This window comes from Heterodontus francisci, chromosome 30, assembly GCF_036365525.1.
Source record: "Heterodontus francisci isolate sHetFra1 chromosome 30, sHetFra1.hap1, whole genome shotgun sequence".
NCBI classification, from domain to species: Eukaryota; Metazoa; Chordata; class Chondrichthyes; order Heterodontiformes; family Heterodontidae; genus Heterodontus; species Heterodontus francisci.
This window is the reverse complement of record NC_090400.1, coordinates 39858033-39878376: the sequence shown is the minus strand read 5'-3', so window position 1 is coordinate 39878376 and position 20344 is coordinate 39858033. Positions and strand designations below refer to the sequence as shown.

The window sequence follows — 20344 nt, the reverse complement described above, 5'->3', positions numbered from 1 at the left end:
AGGCTATGGGGTGCTATTAGTGAGATGATTTTGGGCAGTCTGAATTCACGTTAAGCTTACAACACAGAACGGCTCATAATTCAGCACTAAATGGACAATTTCAATCAGCGGATCACAAGGATGGGCGATGGGAAAGTGGAAAATATAGGATAGTTGAGGATCCTCTTCTGAAGCTGGAGTTGAGGTCTGCTGAGACAGATATTTGGAACTTTACTCTGAATCTGCTTGAGATATAGCTACCTGGAAGTGTTCAATGCTGAAACACAATGACATGATTGAGAGTGTTCAATTTTCTAGCACTGGTATCCAGCAATCTGATGAACATGTTTACCAAATATATGCACTTAAGATAACTAGTTATTGGAGCACAGCCTATCAAAATGCACTACATTACTACAGCTTTCTGTGAACCAAATTGTGTCAATATTATTCAACTTTATTATTAAAATAGCCATTTACTCATTAAGAATTTTCACCAGGAACTTTTAGGATACCAGTAATCTGCAGGTCTATTCTGAAGGTATAATTTCATTAACTTAATAAGCCACTGAACTCACTGTATCAGTAGAAAACATCCCTCCCTTCAAAGCCCTATTCATCTGACCTACTTCCAACATCTCTCTGGCAGACAATCTGTCAGTTTATCGAATGTTGTTCATCATAGTCACTTCTGGCAGCTAAATAAAAGATACAAATCCACCAATGCACCGGCTTATGACACTGTTTACCCACGTACCACTGCTGCTCAGTAAACGTGTACCCTTAATCATTGCAGCAACTTCAGCGACTCTCTGCCAAATCCCACTCAACAGAAGAAATTAACCAGGTCAGCGAAACAGGTGCGACACTATGTCTGTCAACCACTCTCTTCCCACAATTACTTGTACACAATGAAGTGGTAATCTTTACAGATCATCTCTCTGAAGAAATGTATTGAAAACTATAAAGGAAAATGAATGTGCTGCTGCCTTGCAGCTCAGCAGATGTCTGTGGGTGATGTACAAGGCAGGGAAGAGCTGTCGTAGAAATCTGTCAAGATTGGGCTAAGTGATTAAAGCCTCCACAGTCTAAGCACCATATTTAGAGTCTACATGAGTCAAGACTTGCACCCATTCCTTGCTGCGACACCAGATGTTGGCTAACGTTTTAGTTTCTATTTACTGCACTTGGACAGAATGAGTTGGCACAGCAGCCACACAATCTGGAACATTCTGCAGTTGCTGCGTTAACAAGTGTCAACCATCATTCAACCAAAAGAACGTCAGAATCTCCCTTACTTGCTGCTGTTTCAGATGTGTCAAGCTTTTTGGGAACTGATAATAAAGTTTTCGCATCTGATACATATTTGGTTTACTCAGTGTTGTGTTACACTAGCCTCTGTAAATTAACCCCTTCATCTTTATTAACCCTTTTAACAAGGGCTATACTTTTATATCTAGAACAAATAAACAAAGAATGCCAAAATAAAATGAATGGTATGAAGTAATCTATCTGGGATTTTTCTGGGATATTTTAAATAGCTGTATAAATATATATACATTACAGAGCTCCTTTTAGGAAAGAAAGACAACAAACTTACCACAATATGGTGTAAGCCCAGGACTACACTTTTAATTATAAAAATGTTGATTTGGGTCCATTGATGGTTCAATTGAAGAGGACAATGGGCTGGATTTTAAGGAGCCTTCAACGGCGGGATCTGTGGCGGGGGTGGCCTGAAGATGCCCCGGATGTGGCCCACCACGGACCTAGACGACGACAGGGCCCAGCCCGATCCTCCCGGCAGTGGCGAGGTACCGTGGTGACCTCCCTGCCGCTGGGCAACGGGACTATTAAAATGTTTAAATCAATTAAAATAATTTAAATAAACTTACTTCACTTCCTGATGTCCCGCTGCGATCTTCGGTCTGGCAGCCGGCACTCCCGTGCCTTCAGATCCCCGTCCGGGGAAACGAGGCACAACGATGGTGGGAAGGGGTGAGGTCAGTTTCTTAGTGTGGGTGTAGGGGATAGTGGGAAGGGTTGTAACTTAAAGTTTGTGCAGTTTGCGGGGTTGGGGGGGGGGGGGGGGGGGCAAGGTCAGATGGTAAAGGTAAATGTTTTTGGTGGGGGGGGGGGAAAAGAAATTAATTTAATTGTTATTGGGGGTGGGAGAGAGGCAAAAAAGAGATGTATTTATTTAATTTCATTAAATCATTCTTTAAATATGCCAGTCAGGTTAACAGACCTTTAAAAATGGCTTCAACGCCTGTGCACAGGCAACTGATGCCATTGCCGGGGACGGACAGCCCGCCCTTTCACATGATCGGGGCAGCCTACCCCGGCTATATAAATGAGGCGCCGGGGTTGGAATCGGCTTATAAAATTCAGCCCAATGAGTAGCTGAACTATACTGATCAGGAAGGTCTGTGCTGTGTTGGTGCATATCAGCTGGAGCACTAGGACTGCTACAACTGGCCTTAACACTTTGTTTTAGGGAAGAGCTGCAAGTATTTGCAATCCTGATCTCTACCCTGTGGCCTGTGCTGGAAGCAAGTGTGTGTACATGGACACAGGGTTTGAAAGGATTGGGCTCAGCTGCAGTAAGCTACCAATTCTCAGAGTCTGGGCTCACAGGTGAAAAGCAGCCAGTTGAATGAGATGAGATATCACGGGATGTCTGTGGAACTTAACTTTTTTTTTAAAGCAATTGTTCTCCTTTCCTGGAATAACCTTTTTATTTTAAAATGGGAGAGTACTGGATGTTGCAGTACTTCTGCCATCTTCAGAAAGCAGACATGAGCAGCACTAGCAATGGCCTAAGATTGCATCGTTTGCCCTCTCGGTTCCAAAAGATGAAGTACTAAGAAAGGATGGGTAGTATCGCTTCACACTTACACACACTAGGGAATAATTCAACTCTTCTAAACCACTCAACACTTCATTTTCACAGCTTGAAAAGGTATTTTTTTTAAAATTACAGCACTAAAATTCAATTGCTGTCATTCACTACTCTGTAGGTAAAGTAGGGTTATCCCCTAACTAGCCATAACACAAGAATAAAACAAGGTGTGCCTCAGTCCATCCAACTCACTTCAATGCAAATAAAATTGGCAGATGAATTTGCTCCCTATGGTGCAAAAATATTCTCCCTCTTCGCCATCAGGTTTCCACCATACAATGCATCATGTTCCCATGAACCAGGCAGCAAATGGTCTGCTTCCAGGCTGAAGCCAACACCTTTTTGATCATAAGAGTGACCTGCAGTTAATCATCTACTGCTGTAACGATTGCACTTTGCACAACCTGAACCCCAAGAATGACAGCCTCTAATGTGTGAAGCTGTGGGTCCAAACCAAACTGATGCTACAAGGCTATTCACACAAAATGATTTCTCTATCTTAGTTTGAATCCTGTATCCTTTCATTCCCCCACGTATTCAAGATATTTGGAGGGGTAGCGGGGGGCAAAGAGGAAGGGGTGCTGTGGAAAAGTTTAGTGCTCATTAATAGGCTTCATTGTCAGAACATTTGAGACACTAAAATGTCGTTATAAAACATCTCCATCATGGATGGAAAAACAGGCAAATAATTTGAAGATCCCTTAGTTATACTAGGGCGAATTTTACAGGGGATGGGGTTGACGGTAAACTTCCAGTGTTCCATGTCATTACCCCTCTGAAACTGACTGCAACTTCAGGATGTCGGGAATGTGCTGATTAGTGTGGAAATCCTGAAGTTATTGCCTGTCACTCAGGGTTCGGAGTCTGATTGCGCTGTGCACCCCCTCTCCCAGTACCGGCAATCATGAAATCAGCAAGAATTTTAACTTTCCTGTCCCATCACCATTTGAAACCCCTTAAAAAGTTACACCTTGTTGTATCAGATGTATCTGGGTTTTTAACAGCAATATGATTAATAAAATTTGGTGAACAGAAATTACATGAAAAATTAAGTTTATAATCATGGAGTGCTGTTTTAATACTTTTTTTTTAAAGGTTTTTTCAGAATATTTTAGCTTCTACCTTCATCCCACATGTATGTTCCAATCTTTAATTTGCTCAATGTAAAAAATTTTAAGTAATTTTATTTTACTGCTTTTTGTTTTCAGTTCATGTGTCTGTGAAAATCCTTTAATGTGATTGGTTGCCTGATGACATCACTCCAGCTCCACGTTGTGAATGCCCAGTAAAGAACCCTGCAATTAATGCAGTACCTCTGCACAGGGGTAGAGGTGAAATTCTCAGAAATTAGATCTCTCAGTGAGACTCACTTTGTGGTCAGCGGCATGCACCCTTGATTCATCACTGACCTCAAAATCCGGCCCAATAAAAGTAACTGCATTTATGTGGCTCATTGATAGATGCATGTATTCATCAATGCCACTGCAGCACTAAATTATACAGCCAGATGTACATTTCAGTTCTTTCACTCCCTCTTAAGAATTTGGAAGCATCACTTCCTTAACAACTCTGACAGTAGGTGGAGGAAGCATAACTTGTGCAAGAATCTGTGCATCAAAGTTATGCGATGTACTCACGGAGGCCAGAAAAAACATCAGGACTTCATCCGATTCACACACAAGGTCCTTTCTTGGCCATAATCCATCAGATTGTTCTAAACAATTTACATTTTGTCCTATCTGTATTACTAACTAGAAAATTCTGATGACACTGGAGCACTCCCTGAGAATGCTATAATCCTTATGCAGTCTGATCCTGATAATTCAAAGCCACTTGTTACATTAATAAAGTAATGGATCACCCAATAACTTGAATTAACTAATGTAAATAACATAGCAGAGTGGGAATTAAATGCTAAAAAAATTAAATCAGAATTTGATAAGTGATTGTAAATCAATAGGAATAGACTGCAATGGAAGTAAAAGAACAAAAATACTAGCTACACGTTTGGAATATCTAACTCCGAAGCAATCAGTACAAAAGACTTGTCAATCGATGCAGCTTATGATAATCAAGTTTATTATAATAAAGGTTTGACTGTATGATGCACCACTTCCCAGTGCATTATAAAAGCAACTTACTTGGATTGTTGGCAGTGTCTTTGTTTGGCTAAGGTACATTGTAGCCTCCCGTATAAGTATAGGCATAAATCACATTCATAGTGAACACTAAGTACATTTCAAGATACTGCAGTAACTCCCCAGCTGAACTACTCACACATTACTTAGTGTCACTTCACGTGACTTTGGAACATCACATCCCCTGCATTCCCCAGAATAAAAGATGCTTAGCCATGTGACATTACTTGAACTTGATCACAGTTACTCAAATGTGTTTGGCATTTTAATCCAGCTTTGAAAAAAATAGGAGTTGATAACAATGTCTATTATCCAGGTCACTCCGCTGTTCATGCAGAACAAGTGCCAGCTCTGTATCTTTTCTGAGATGATTTATTGCAAAATGTCTCTTAATGCAAGACTTGCTGACTGAAATGTTTCTCTGATTTGAAACAACCTGAACTGCAATGACCCTTGTCTCCTCCATTGCTATGTTACTCATGTCAATTTAGATGCTTTATTGATATCTAAACAGTAGCTTGGGTAGGTGAATCCCTCATTCTATTAAAGAACACTCACCTGATGGTAAAAGTCATCATCGTCAAAAATCTCTTCATCTATGTCTTTCAGATGTGCATTTGACTTTCCTTGTGGCACAACCTCCTGCGTGGAAAAATAATCTGTCCATTACAGAGGTCAAGGAAGAAAGAATTCCAAGTTCAGTAAAAGCCCCGACACATTTCCCTAACTGCCTAGATACACAATAGATATTTTGTGCACTTTAACAAATTCAGATGTTTTCCACCCCCATCGCCTCCCAATTTTTGCCCCTACTGCAGACAGGGACCCATTCACTGCTACACTTGTCACAGTCTCATCCAGTAACTTTCCTACAAATCCACCTTTCATGTGTGACACAGAAGTTTTGGCAGGCTATTTGTCCACAGGAAGCACCACAGCTAAGACCATCCAAATCTAATGTTCACACAGGTGCCCTTTCCACGACTGACCAGTGAGAACTAGTGGGGCTTGTTATAGCAAAGGATCCTGTCTCAGATTCAATAAGATGGCACAGACCACTGATCCAACTTGGGCCCCTTACTGGTCTGATGGCTCACTGCCATACTATACAATGCATTTGTACAATCAGCTTTAAGGCTGCCATTTGTTTTTTTTTAAACCTTTGAGGCATTCTGAGTGTAAGTTGTTGACAATAGATGTTGTTGCATCTTTTGATTCCAATCCATACGATAAAATTGAACATTAAAAGTGCAATTAGTTTTACAGTTCAGAAAACAAGCATGTATTATGAAAGCTTCAAAAGGGCATTCAATCATCAATTCATTCAATGATCAAAATGGAGAAACGCCATACCTGACACAGAAATGTTATACCAGAATAATACACAAGATCCAAAGAATTTAAGCTGAATCTTTAGCAATAGTTTTAAATTTGTCTTGTTCACAATTCCAAATGTCAACAGGATTTTGTTTTGCTACTCAAAAGGTAGTGGATATTTTTTAACCTCCTGAGGGTGTTAATATCTCCTAGATTAAAGTTACAAGGCTCCCCTCTAGTACCTCACCCGAACGACCATTCTTCATGTGGTACCTAAACAGTAAGTGCTGGCAGGCTTTGTCACCGTAGGGGTTGCTGGCGTTACAGTCAAGTCCAAACCTGTCCACACCACAACATATACTTTCCAGCAGGTATCACTGGATAATAATCAGTACTAGGAATCCTAATTGGTTCTCTCGCCACAGCCTGAGGCAATAAGTCAAACCACAGTGCTCCTTCCTTCACCCCAGTAAACTTAGCACAGGCTGGGATTGAACCTGGGATCCTCTCTTAAAACAACAAAATACTGCAACAAAATCATAAACAGAAACAGAAATGACTGGAAACACACAGCAAATCAATCTTCTGTGGAGAGAACAGGCAGTTTGTACCCTTCATTAAAAACCCACCAGTTTATCGGTTCAGATATAAGGTATGAATCTGAAACATCAACTGTTTGTTCTCTCCACTGATGTTAGTTGACCTGGTTTGCTTGCAGCTTTTTCTCTTTGTGTTTCTGGGTCCTTCTAGTCTGTGTGACTCCGTTATACATTGCCTTTATTCAACCAGGGAAGCTATTCTTTCCTTTTTTAAAAAAAAGCAGCACCTTTAGAATACCAGTGGAGTTCTAATTTGGAGTTCTAATTCCTTATTGACATACCATCTCCCCAGGCACAGTCTCTGGAATCTGCTGAGAATCTTCTTCCACTTTTCCAAGAACTTTGTACAAGGATCGTTTGGTCTGAGTCCGTCGTAACAACCTCTCCTTATCCATCATAATCTGCTCAATCTGGGTCAAGACTGAACGCTCAAAAGCACCAAACCCCTGGAATAAAAATATCAGGAGAGCAAGAATTAAGGTAACATTCAATTTGAAAATGTACTGATAGTTTGAGTGCTCCTTCTAACAGAATTAAGGTTAAGTTTCGCTGTCAGCATCCTTCCATTTACGTGAGATGATGGACATGCAGCAAATCCGTTCCCGATGGGATAGTTTCACATGTGCACTTTTGCTGATGACTGGAGAGATCAATCCCGAGAGGCAGATTCTGCCACAAATGCTGCATATGAGATGGTTAACAGGTGTCATTGTGGGATGCTGTTTTCGGCATTGGTGCCTGCTGTCTCTGGTAGTCACTGATTGTCATTGTGATACACACCAACCCACAGGTAATGTCTTACAGTTTTTATTAACGGCCCTTCCACAAAGGTCATTTTCTTAAAAGTAAAAACATATTTACAGAAGTTATATGCAGGTGAAACATAAAAAACTACTCCTGTTCCAACACAGTTGTTACACGTGACCTACTAATCCAGCCAACTAAATATGTTAACCAATGCAATGAAATTTTAGTTATCGATACTACCATCAGCTGCCAAAATTCTCAAGAGAGTCAAGGATTAATTTTGCATAAACCAGATAAAATGCAATTGCGTGCTTTCACATGATTTTTTTGGAATCTGGGCTCTTGATTCAGTAGAATAAATAGTTATGTTTATCCAGTATCTGGTAGAATCCAGGCAGCTGTGGTGCTTAGTTTTCGGTCTGGAGTCCAGGAGTTAGGTGGCCAAAAATTGTCAGAACATGAAGAGAAAAACATAGGATGGCATTTCTATTAAGCAATTAAAATAGGCCAATCAAAATTTTAAAACTGTATCTGATTAAATATGAGGACTTGCAAATATCCACCATGCCCCCTCCTCTCATTATAGAAGTTCCATTGTATAAAGCTTTAATTCAGTGCTTGATTAAACATAACTGCAAAGATATTTGGTCCAGCAGCAAAGAGTGAAGAAAGGTGGCCAATGCCACTGTAAGCTAAACAAAATTATTGCTGGCCTCACTTGCACACTTTAAGATGCATTGTCATATCAATAAACCAAAGATAAGTACATTAACATTTTCAATAACGTGGAAATATTTAACTGAACATAATTTGTATCAAGACTAAGGCAAGGTGCAAGAAAGGTCCTCATATACATCAATTGTATCTTTTATGCAACCACACAGCAAATATATCAGTATGTATGCAAATGCAAGCTTCATGTTGTCATAGTTGCAAAAGATCCTTGCAAATAGCTCCAGTCTCTTTTTTTTAAATATAAAACCTTCTCTCTCGCTTTAAGAAATTAAAAAAACAATCCAGAAACAAAACATCAATTCACCTTGCCCATTTTGCCTGAGGCTAATTTTGTCTTATCATGCCATTTCTGCAACGTGCTGTTCCGAAATGTTTTGAAGTCAGCAAATCGCTTGGCCATGAAGTCTGGGTACTCATCCATATCAAGCTTCCTTTTCTGTGGCCTTTTCCTCTTCTGCATTTCCTCTATTTCATCATCACTGGGAATCTCATCACTGGAAACAAAAAAAATACTATCTTATACAAGTGGATTCTATTTTCCTTGCACAAGTACAAAGATGCACAACACTAACCTCAAACCTGCTTAATTCTTGGTAATGTCTTAATATATCCAAATTTTTGTTCTTACCATTATTAGTAATAAAAATCCTGACATAACTGAACAATGTTCTTGCATGCAGCATTAAACTAATTTGGAGGAGTATTTTCTCAGGTTTCATTTTAAGTGTTTGACATTTTTATTTGTGTTTGTGTTCTACAAAGTAGAAAGGTAATACTCATCCAGGGAATCAAAACAATCAGCTTCGAGAGAAACAACGGATCACCTCCCCAGAAACAATACCTACTGCTCCAACTAAATTTCCCTGCAAAATAGATCAAGCAACTTTGGTAACTTGTCAAATGCTAACTGTTTAATGGATATAGATCCAATTTATTTAGGAACTGAAAAAAATAGAATATTGACAAATATTTATACAGCAGTAAAATGCCAATATAAAAAGAGACAACTGTGAATTACTGGTAAGATGTACTACACATGGAGGAAGACACTTAAAACAACTGAGAAAAGATTTGGCACCTACAAAACTCATTGTAAGTGTTGTATAAATCTTTGAGTCTGAAATCACCAGCATTCATTTTGACAGCAGAATAAAGGTTGGAAATTCATGTCCACTGGGACTGTTCTTGGACTGCCAACACAATCTTGTCGGCTGTAACTCCCAACAGCTTCACAAACACCTGCTCAACATCCGCTGTAATTAGACTGAATACAGTATTGGCAGCATTTTGGAAGAGAAAGCAAGTGACTGAAATATCCCATTATCAACTCACTTACTGCTGTACACTTTCCATCACTGCATTTACCTGTCGGGCTCTGGCTTCTTGCCATTGACAAAGTGCTGTGTGCCCGGATACTGTAAAAGCAGTTCATCCTGAAGCTCAACTAGTGACCTCAGGAGTGCCTTCAGTGCTTTGCAACCTAAGGGGGAAAAGCAAGCATAAAGATTACACATTTATTTCTTTTCTTATATTTAGAGATACAGCATTGAAACAGGCCCTTCGGCCCACTGAGTCTGTGCCGACCAACAACCACCCATTTATACTAACCCTGCAGTAATCCCATAATCCCTACCATGTACCTACACTAGGGGCAATTTACAATTGCCAATTTACCTATCAACCTGCAAGTCTTTGGCTGTGGGAGGAAACCGGCGCACCCGGCGAAAACCCACGCGGTCACAGGGAGAACTTGCAAACTCCGCACAGGCAGTACCCAGAATCAAACCCGGGTCCCTGGAGCTGTGAGGCTGCGGTGCTAACCACTGCGCCACTACAGCTTACCATTATTAATTGCACTTTTTTATCACTTCAGAGATAAACTTCACTATTTGTAGGGAAGATATGGAACTAGCATGGGATTAAACTACTGCTCAAGAACAATTTTTTTTTAAACTAGAGGCCTTTAAAGACTTGACCCAAAATCGCCCTCATTAGTCTGAAATAAAGATCAGCCCTGAAAGCAGCCCCACAAGAATGAAATCTAGTGGAGATGAAATCTTATAAATCTCTAAAAGGTATTACTGGATTTATTTATTAAGCCATGTCTATAGCACAGGACCTGAGAACAAAGACTGTACAGACAATCTGCATATTTAAAAGTTGAAGTCACCCCGTAAGGTGGTCAGAAATATTTTTTCCCAGCTTTATTTTTTATAAACATGCACCACAGCCACATCATTCATGATGCTTAAAAAGAAAAGAGGTGGGGGGTTGAAATCGCCCCTTGATGTTCAATGGCATTACCATCGCTGAATCTCCCACTATCAACATCCTGGGGATTACCATTGACCTAACTAGACCTGCGACATAAATGCTGTGGCTACAAGAGAGGGTCAGAGGCTGGGAATTCCACAGTGAGTAACACACCTTCTTTCTCCCCAATGCCTGTCCACCATCTACAAGGCACAATTCAGGAATATGATAGAATACTCTCCACTTGCCTGGCTGAGTGCAGCTCCAACAACACTCGAGAAGCTGGACACCATCCAGAACAAAGCAGCCTGCTTGTTTGGCACACCATCCACCACCTTCAACATTCACTCCCTCCACCACCGATTCACAGTTGCAGCAGTGTGTATCAGCTACAAGATGCACTGCAGCAACTCACCAAGGTTCCTTCGACAGCACCTTCCTAATCCACGACCTCTATCACCTAGAAGGACAAGCGCAGCAGGCGCTTGGGAACACCACCATCTTCAAGTTCTCCTCCAAGCCACGCACCATCCTGATAGAGCTATAGCACCATTCCTTCACTGTCACTGGGTCAAAATCCTGGAACTCCCTTCCTAACAGCACTGTTGGTGCACCTACGCACAAAGGACTACAGTGGTCCAAGAAGGCAGCTCACCATCACCTTCTCAAGGGCAATTAGGGGTGGGCAATAAATGCTGGCCTAGCCAGCGATGCCCACATCCCACGAATAAATTTTAAAAAAATTATTTTTAAAAGAGGGGTTGAGGGCAGTGATCTTGAAATGGCTAGCAGAAACAGATCAGGAAAAGCAGCAGCCTGAAGACTGAATAAGCAAGTGAGGAATGCTGCCCAAAAGTCTTGGAAAGTTATTGGAGAACTGAAAATAAAACATCAATCATTTGATATGCGTGGAGTATTCCACTCGAGTTCCTCAGCCAGAGAAACTCCATTGAATACTCCATGAATATAGTGATTGTGCATGTCCTAATAATGACTAAAGTTCTCCCCTCCCAAAATGGATGCAATCCCCAGTTAATATCAATCCCCACTTAACATCCATCCACGGTAATATACAGGCCTAATCATGATTTAGAACTTGTTCAGTTTATGTTAAGAAACACACACTACATATTATATGCATATATACATATTAAAAAATATAATTATACATATGCACATACACATAGATAATACAGGAGGAAATTTAAACCAAAATAAATGTCTTGGGACAATCGTTTTATGCATTTAACTCCACATCCAGAAACAGCTGAAAGCCACATTGAAATGAGCAAAATTGGAATAACTAAACTTTGTGTAGGAAATTAAGAGACCAGCAGATACTGTTTAAGGTAAACACGCTTGCTGAGTACATTACATCTAGATTATATTTAATTCTATTGATTCTAGAAACAGACTTATTGCAATTAAACTTGCTATTTTAATGTTTAATGAAAGTCAAACAAAAATAAAATCTCTCAAAGAATTAAAGATAAAAATCACCTACGAAAGATCTGATATGAACTTCCTGGGCTGTCAACTACAGGCAGGCCAGGATCAAGTGCAATCATTCTTCCTCTTCCTGACATATTTGCCTCAGTCAGTTAAGTTTTGACGAAACAATAAAAGGTATTAAACTACTTTGGAGACAAGCCTCTGTGTAAGTGAAATTATGCTTCTGATGAATTCCACTAAGTTCTCCCTGCACATCAGATGATAATTTTAGTCCTCTCACCTACTGAATTTACAAGCTATTTGAACAGAGTTCCTTCATGCTTATTCAGGCGTTTGCTGTTTCTCTGCTTCAGCCATTATTTCCCTCTGCAAAACTGTCAACAGCCTTTGCTTAAAAAGTCCAACGTAATCCTCTTCAAACTCCATCCATCTTGAAAGCTCCCCTTTCTGACTAATGTCCTAGAAGAAAAACAATCACACCCCTGGACTCAGATTCTCATCCTAAACTCATACCATGCTTTCTAGAAAATCTTGCTCAAAACTTACCTTTTCAATCGTGCCTTTGGTAATTTTTTCTAACTCTTTCCCTAACATCTATGCTTTGGGATATTTCACTACATTAAAAGACCAGTTATTGTTGTTTCATTTAATTTTAAGATAAAATAGCCAAAGCGCAGGGTGAGCTGGAATGTTTTGTGAATATTATTTACAATGAAGCCTGGAATTAAAGCGCATCCCAGCACATGGAGGTCATTTGATGCACAATAATAAATGATCTTTCATTCTAGATAACTTTTTAGCTTCTAAAGTCATAGAGAGATACAGCACTGAAACAGGCCCTTCGGCCCACCGAGTCTGTGCTGACCATCAACCACCCATTTATACTAATCCTACATTAACCCCATATTCCCTACCACATCCCCTCCTACATTAATCCCATATTCCCTACCACCTACCTACACTAGGGGCAATTTACGATGGCCAATTTACCTATCAACCTGCAAGTCTTTGGCAGTGGAAGGAAACCGGAGCACCCGGCGGAAACCCACGTGGTCACAGGGAGAACTTGCAAACTCCACACAGGCAGTACCCAGAACCGAACCCGGGTCGCTGGAGCTGTGAGGCTGCGATGCTAACCACTGTGCCACTATGCCGCCCAAGTGTTTATGCAGATCTCAGTTTGAAAGATTTAGATAGCTCCCAGTTGTCATCCACCAAAGGCCTCAACTGCAGTTGTCAGTTGCTTAAAAAGCTCGAGGTAGATACAGCAAATTAAAAGTGTAAATGCAGTATTAGGAAACATACATACCAATTAGCTGGAGGTACTAAACAACTTTTCATGTGTTTAAAATCACAGGAATTTATCTAAAGGCTGAAACAATCATGAGAGTTGAGGGCACTAAAAGTTCAATCCATTGTACAACAGTGTGGATTATAGCTGAACAATAAAATACTCCAGGACAGAAATTCAATGCATGACCTGGCACATATCAACCAGACACAAAGTTCACTAAGATTAATTTAGGATTTTTGATAAATTGCTAAAATAAAAGCTGAGGTTTTTAATTATTGGCAGAGTGTTAAATCAAACTTTTCTACAAGGGCAACTGAAATGTTAACCATAGAAAATGCTGAAAACACTCAGGTCAGTCAGCATCTGTGGAGAGAACATTTCAGATGTGAACCTTCAGTAGCTCTGAGTTTTGCTAACATTTTCTGTTTGTTTCAGATTTTCTGCAGCTGCAGTTTTTTTTTAAGTACTATCAATTTTAATTTTTAGGAATTTACTATCAATTCAGGAGAGGAAAAAAAATGTGGAGATACTTCACTGTAAAATTGCCTAGGTCTAATCCACTGGCACATGGAAAGGCAATGAACAAGAATTTAAATTCGTAGTAAAATTATAGTCAGTCAACTTCATTACAGTACTTGCTGTGAAAGAGTTAAATAGTTTATTGTATTAACAGAAGCACTAGTGCCCGAGTTATAGGTCAATGTGTATAAATCAGGGGTTTTACTTTTTGTCAATATCATTAACATTTAAACATTTCCAATTGCTTACATGTGTAAATGACAATACGAGACACCAGATGTAGTGGAAAAAGCTTTCATCACAGCTGCCACTTTAATAACGTATAAACAGGGCTCATAAGCACAAACCTTGCTGCATCTGCACATACTAGGAAATGTAAATTGTCTGCAGAATTTGTTTGTATGAACACATAATTGGTATACCTCTCACTCTGCAATAGGGTGGATGGAATTCGGTCCAGGGTTTGGCACAGAGCGATTTTTTTTTCTGCAGAAGTTGTAAAGCAATTGAATTTACCGGGACTGTTGCACATCACTGCTGTTCTTCTTAATGGTGCTGAATGGTGGGATACCCTGATTGAAGTGCAACAGTCGTGAGGTATGATAAGCAAACAACCTTAAAAGGAACAGAAATTAGAAACGCCCTCTCCCTTTAAAGTTTTTCTTACTTTTAATTAAATGCATTATGTACAAATTAATCAATTCAATTGGCAAACCTAGTGACTACGGCAGATTGGCAAAGAGAAAGGGTTAAAGGAGAGAAGACAGATTGGGGAACTAAGGACCTCGAATTTGTACAGGAAACTAGAAACGGCTACATATCTATTTTATTGATGATTTCTTGTATTCTGGTTTCATATAGAAATTGATTGCCACTTACTGCACTGTAAATCTGCCTGCCTTGGGCAACTAGTTCACCCTGTGTCACTGTATGATCTGTTTCTTAAGTTTACCAAATGTCAACTTTAATATTCTGAAAAATTTGCTATTTTACTGGTTGTTAATGCATTTCCACAATTTCCATATTTATTTCTCCCACGTCAAACTGAGTTATATTTAGTTTTTTTGGGGAGGAATGTAGCCGTGAGAAGCAAGAAGCCCATGAAGTGATGACAGTAGCCTTTAATTGTTGGAAATCAGAACTGCAGATAACTGATAATCAAGAACACAACAGTTTATTAAATATTCAATATATGACTACTCATTTTTGAGCATTTAAGGGCATCTGTGGGGTTTTTCCCCTTTAAATAAAAATTGAAAACTTGTTGCTCCAGGCAATATCTAGTATTAAACCCAATAATCTGTAGTACTGTAATACAGAAAATAATTAAAGTTTATGAAAAAATAAAGTGAAAAGTGCCACATATTTAGGAATGTCATTATTAAAGGTATTTCTTGCAGTATTTGTGTTCAATATTTTATTTATTCAGCAGGGTGATTGTTAATTTTCTACTTTGCGTGAAGGTCAGCAAATGTTTGCCACCTTTGATTAACCATTTGAGCACATGTCCCTTACAACCTATAAAATATGCAAACATTTTCTGCTGTGTATCTGCAAAAATTCATTACATATCTATTGCTGAATATCAAATAGGGAAAAAACATTTCTTGGGCACTAAAATGCATTTTTAAAAATTATGTCATCATTTGTAATTCTCAATGAGCTAATGAGAGATGAATACGTCTGAAAATAGGTCCCTTAAATGGTTGGGCAAAGCCTTCGATACACCCTTGACTTTTCGGATCATTTTCAGCTACTTTCTGAGACGGTTCAGAAAAGAATGACTGTTACTTATTAAGCAAAGGAGGAATGACTTTCAAAAAAAGCTGCTTCGTCCACCATCACTCTTAGGATAGCAAGTCTATCGCTCAATATGACAGGAAACCCACATCTGTGACCTGAGAACAATGGTTTTCATTCAAATCCACAAGCCTGCTGCTTTCTCTAGTCGTCCCCTGCAATTAATCCCAAGAATACATTTGATTAAATCTTTTCAAGCAAATCCTTTGCTTTGCTTTTGTTAGTTCATTTCTTGTCAACATCCATTAAAGTATGCCTTTAATTCTCCTGCAATCTAAAAAAACACCGATCCTGCCGTCTTCAACTTTAATCAACTGTACACCAGCATTTTTCATTTCATAATAATGTGCTGTTTGGAATTCAAAAGGCAGGCTCCACATCAATCATTCCTTGTGAATTTTTCCACTGCAATAAATATGCAAATGAGAAGCTAGTCACTCGTATTTCAGGCCAACTTGCGAGTGTTTTAAAAAGACACAAATTTATTAATTGCCAGTGGCCAGAGGAATCCTATTACTGTGGGCATTGATTACAAAGCTGCCTGAGTGATTATTGTGCAACTTGCAGACTATCCAGGCATGAGGAAAAATTATTAAACCAGTCCAAGATTATCAACTCGGAATGACAATAAGCTTCAACATTAAGGTTCTGCAAAGTTCCTTAACAAAGAATAACATATGAACTGCTCTGCTGCTGAATTAGCATTATTCCATAATCCTAAAGCCCACTAGTGCTACTTTTCCGTTTATCCTGTAATACCCTACAGAATTGTAATTCTGACAGATAAAAGCTCTGTTGAATTTAGACTGTTCAATCCGACTGACGGAAGAGAGTTGAAAGTATTAACTCAGCCCAACCTAACACGTGTTTAATACCTTATCAAACTTAATTTGAATGCCAATATATAGTCAGCAAAAAATCCTTTATTAGCAGGTAATCAGCCATTTAAATGAGCTGTTATAAGCAGCAAAGCACACCATCTGAGTTACAAATGTAGATTCTACTCAGTATGTACACACACAAAATATAGGTTTATTGATTAATATTTATGTAACATTTTTAGAATTTTGATTTTAAAAAGATTATATACAATATGTTTGCTAGCCATAGGGACATAAGCCGACAAAAATACTTAGGACAATCAGTGCTAACTTTTCATTTACTCGTTATTTTGTGGTATATTTTCTGTATTGCTCTGAATTACTCTGACAAGGAGGGTTGATTTTAAACATCAATTATATCCCACACATCATGTAATGCAAACATCATAAAGAGCCTGAATATGTTTGCTTTGCTTTTCCATTTGGTCCTTATTAAGAGTTCACTATAGAGTGCTGAGTTTTTTTTTAAAAATACTCGCGACATTGAACATGGGGAGTGAAGACCAAATGTAGTTTTCAGGTTATGGGGGTGGGGAGGTGAATAATTGAACCAGAGGTTGCAAATGTAATTTAGTACTCATTTTAAAGATATGCATTCGATCCTTATTTTTAAGAAATACTTTGATTTTTAAGTACAATTAATATAATAGCAAAATTTGTGTTAATTTGGGAAGCATATCGAGTTGTTTGGAGCATTGGAGTTTCATTACTGGTGGGAAGGTACGATTAAAGTTTACATTGACTATTTTCACTGCAAATGCAGACACACGAATTTACAATGAAAAAAGCTGACAGGAAGTTTGTACCAATGTGAGATTTATAATATATATAATATAGCATATAATTCTATAGTTGCATATTTCATTTCTTTTCTATAAACTTGTTTTAAGTAACTTGAATTTTGAGTTTCTGTTACAAGGGTAAAAAAAAAGCTTGCATTAATATAGCACCTTATCCTTGAAATTCCCAAGCAATTCATAACCAATTACTTTTGAAATGCAGCCATTGTTATATCGAGAAATAACACAGAAAATGTGCATATAGCAAGGACCTACAAACAGCTAATGAGATAAATGACCAGGTAGTGCCTGAGGAAGTAATCCTGGCTAGGACGCCAGGAGAATTACATGCACTTCTACGAATACAGTAGTTAGGTGATGCCTCGGTTTAACATTTCATCCAAAAGATAGCACCTGTAACAATGTAAAAACTCACTCAATACCACTGAAGTGTAAGTGTAAACTATACACTCAAGTTTATCATGGTGCTTGGACCCACAGCTTTCTGACTCAGAAGCATGAGTACTAGTGACTGAGCCACTTGTTAAGAACAATCGTAAGCTGACCATGTTTTTGCCACCATTTTACTTCTGTTTTCTTCCCAATCTCGTCTCCAGCCTTCACTAAAGATCCATGATGCCCATTACCTGCATTCTTGATATTCTTTTATTCATCTCCTCTAAGTTCTCAGGTTCCCATTCGTAGCCCCATGCTTGGCAACGTCAATCTGCCTCTATACTCTGACACAATCTCTACAACCCTCAAAACTGCTGTAAACCATCCCATCCTGAAAAAAAAACCTCAATCCCTCAAGTTCTCTTCACCTTCTGCTTCACCTGTGATCTTCCCTTTCTCTCTGGTCTTAGTTTGTTTTGCTATCTCTAAATAATGATCCCTTTGCTCCTTGATTGAGATGTTCCAAATATGCTTCCAGAACAGACAGAACACCACCTAATAAAGCATCCTGTGATATTTCTCTGCACAACAGGCTGCTGCAGAAATGCAAGTGATTGTCATTGTTGGAAGGTCACAATTAGCAATAGGTCTCTATTCTTTCCATCTATGCATGCTTATAGGATGGTTTTCTATTTATACACATGAACTAACTGACATCCATTAACTTCTGAAATATATAATGTGCAGGTTCTATCAATTTGTTCCTGGTTGACCTCCATTATGACAATTGTATTCTTGCGTACTTTATAAGATAGTTGGACCTCCACAGAATTTCAGCATGGTTAGATGACACATTGGAAGAATTCTATAAAGCTGCAGTGTACCAATAGGATAAACAGCATTGGCGTATGCCACTAGATTACAGAGACACGTGGAGGATTGGGGGAAGTAGGGCGGTGTTTAGGGAAAGGAGAAAAATATTGAACAAAAAAGTGGCCCTTCATCAGTGTACATTAAAAATCTCAAAGCATAGTATACTTTTTTGGAATGGTAGAGAAGTGTAAGGGAGGGAACTTTATTATTTATTACATATTATGCATAAGCTATTCTGCTCAAAAGCAAATTTACTCCATATTTGAATGACTAACTGTTCATTTCTAGGAGAGCGAATGTTCAATAATAGCAAGTTATTGCTTTTATAGAAAACTTGACTCTTGCAATCTTTGTGCAGGCTGACGACATGAAAGCTGAAATTGTTGAAAATAAATGACTTCACCACTAGCCACAATGTTTTTCTACTACTCTCTGGTTAAACAGGCTTGTCCAGTAACATGCATATAACAAATTCCCTCTAAACTGTGGTTTTGATAACCTTTTCATCAAAAAGGATTCAGTATACTCCAGTACAATACAAAATTAAACATAATGTATTCTCTTGAAAATCAATCCTAGGGATAAACATTACTCGGGAAAGATAGCTTACATAACAAGATTTAAAACTACCATTTGCTTTTTGCTCATCAAAAAAAACATCTGCCAGACAAACCAGGAAGGTCCCAGGTTGGGCTGTACCAAGTCAGCCGAGCTCAGCTTGGGTTCCAGTAAAAGTGAGACAATTGGGGTCCCTGGATTAGCGAGCAGAAAATGAAATAATCTGACAATCCCTGCTGGAAATGACATCAACAAAATCATTGACAGCAAATGTTGTGTTTAGAAAATCCTGTGCCTTACTTGCTGACACCAGCTACTGGACCACTTTCATTCCCATGGTCATTTCGAAATATACTAGTCTGAACTTAGTTAAGTATAAATGCTTCTCTCCAATATGCATATGAAACCTGATTTACCATGGGATAAGAGTGGCATTTGAAACAGTGTAAGATTAGAGTCCATAACAAATTCTTACTTTCTACCATGTTACTCTCAAGAGGTTGCTGGCCTCTGGTGTCTCCAAAAATGTAAGGAGATAAAAGAGAACTGCTGTCACACATATATGGCAGCAACTGAAGAAATTTAGAATTCGAGATAAAGTCACTGCAGTAAATGTCAGGATTATACCAGCCAAGAGTAATAAAATATGAAGTAAAAATCAAGTAGTACTGATTAGTTATCAGTTCTGACGAAAGGTCACCAGGCTGAAACATTGGGCTGAATTTCATAAGCCCGCTGCCGAAATCAGCAGCAAACGACAAACATGGCAGCTCACCCATGCAGGCCACACGCCAAAGAGCTGCTGCGATTGTAAGCACAGCGGCTCATTTAAATAGCCAATCACGTGGAGGGGGCAGGCTGTCTGTCCCCAGCAATGGTGTTAGCCGTCTGTGTGCAGGCGCTGATGCCATTTTGAAAGGGCTGTCAGCCCTACCGAGAAATTTAAATTTAAATAAATAAAAACATCTCTTTGGCCCCTCTCCCACCCCCCATAATTAAATTAATTATTTGCCCTTCCCCCCACCCCCCCCAAAACACTTAACTTTACCTTCTGACCTCCCCTCCGCCCCACAAACTGCACGAACTTTCAACTTCAACGCTTCCCACCATCCCCTACACCCA

At 39.0% G+C, this 20344-nt stretch overlaps 1 protein-coding gene across 1 annotated transcript in view; it reads right to left on the bottom strand.

The window, feature by feature from the left end:
* Nucleotides 1–20344, bottom strand: part of aatf (apoptosis antagonizing transcription factor) — a 104215-nt gene that overhangs the window by 44500 nt on the left and 39371 nt on the right. Inside the window, exons 5-8 of the mRNA XM_068009980.1 lie at nt 9783–9897; nt 8722–8911; nt 7217–7381; nt 5578–5661 (exon numbers count right to left, since the gene is read on the bottom strand). Of these exons, the coding sequence (XP_067866081.1) occupies nt 5578–5661; nt 7217–7381; nt 8722–8911; nt 9783–9897 (554 nt within the window). The remainder of the gene's footprint in view (nt 1–5577; nt 5662–7216; nt 7382–8721; nt 8912–9782; nt 9898–20344) is intronic.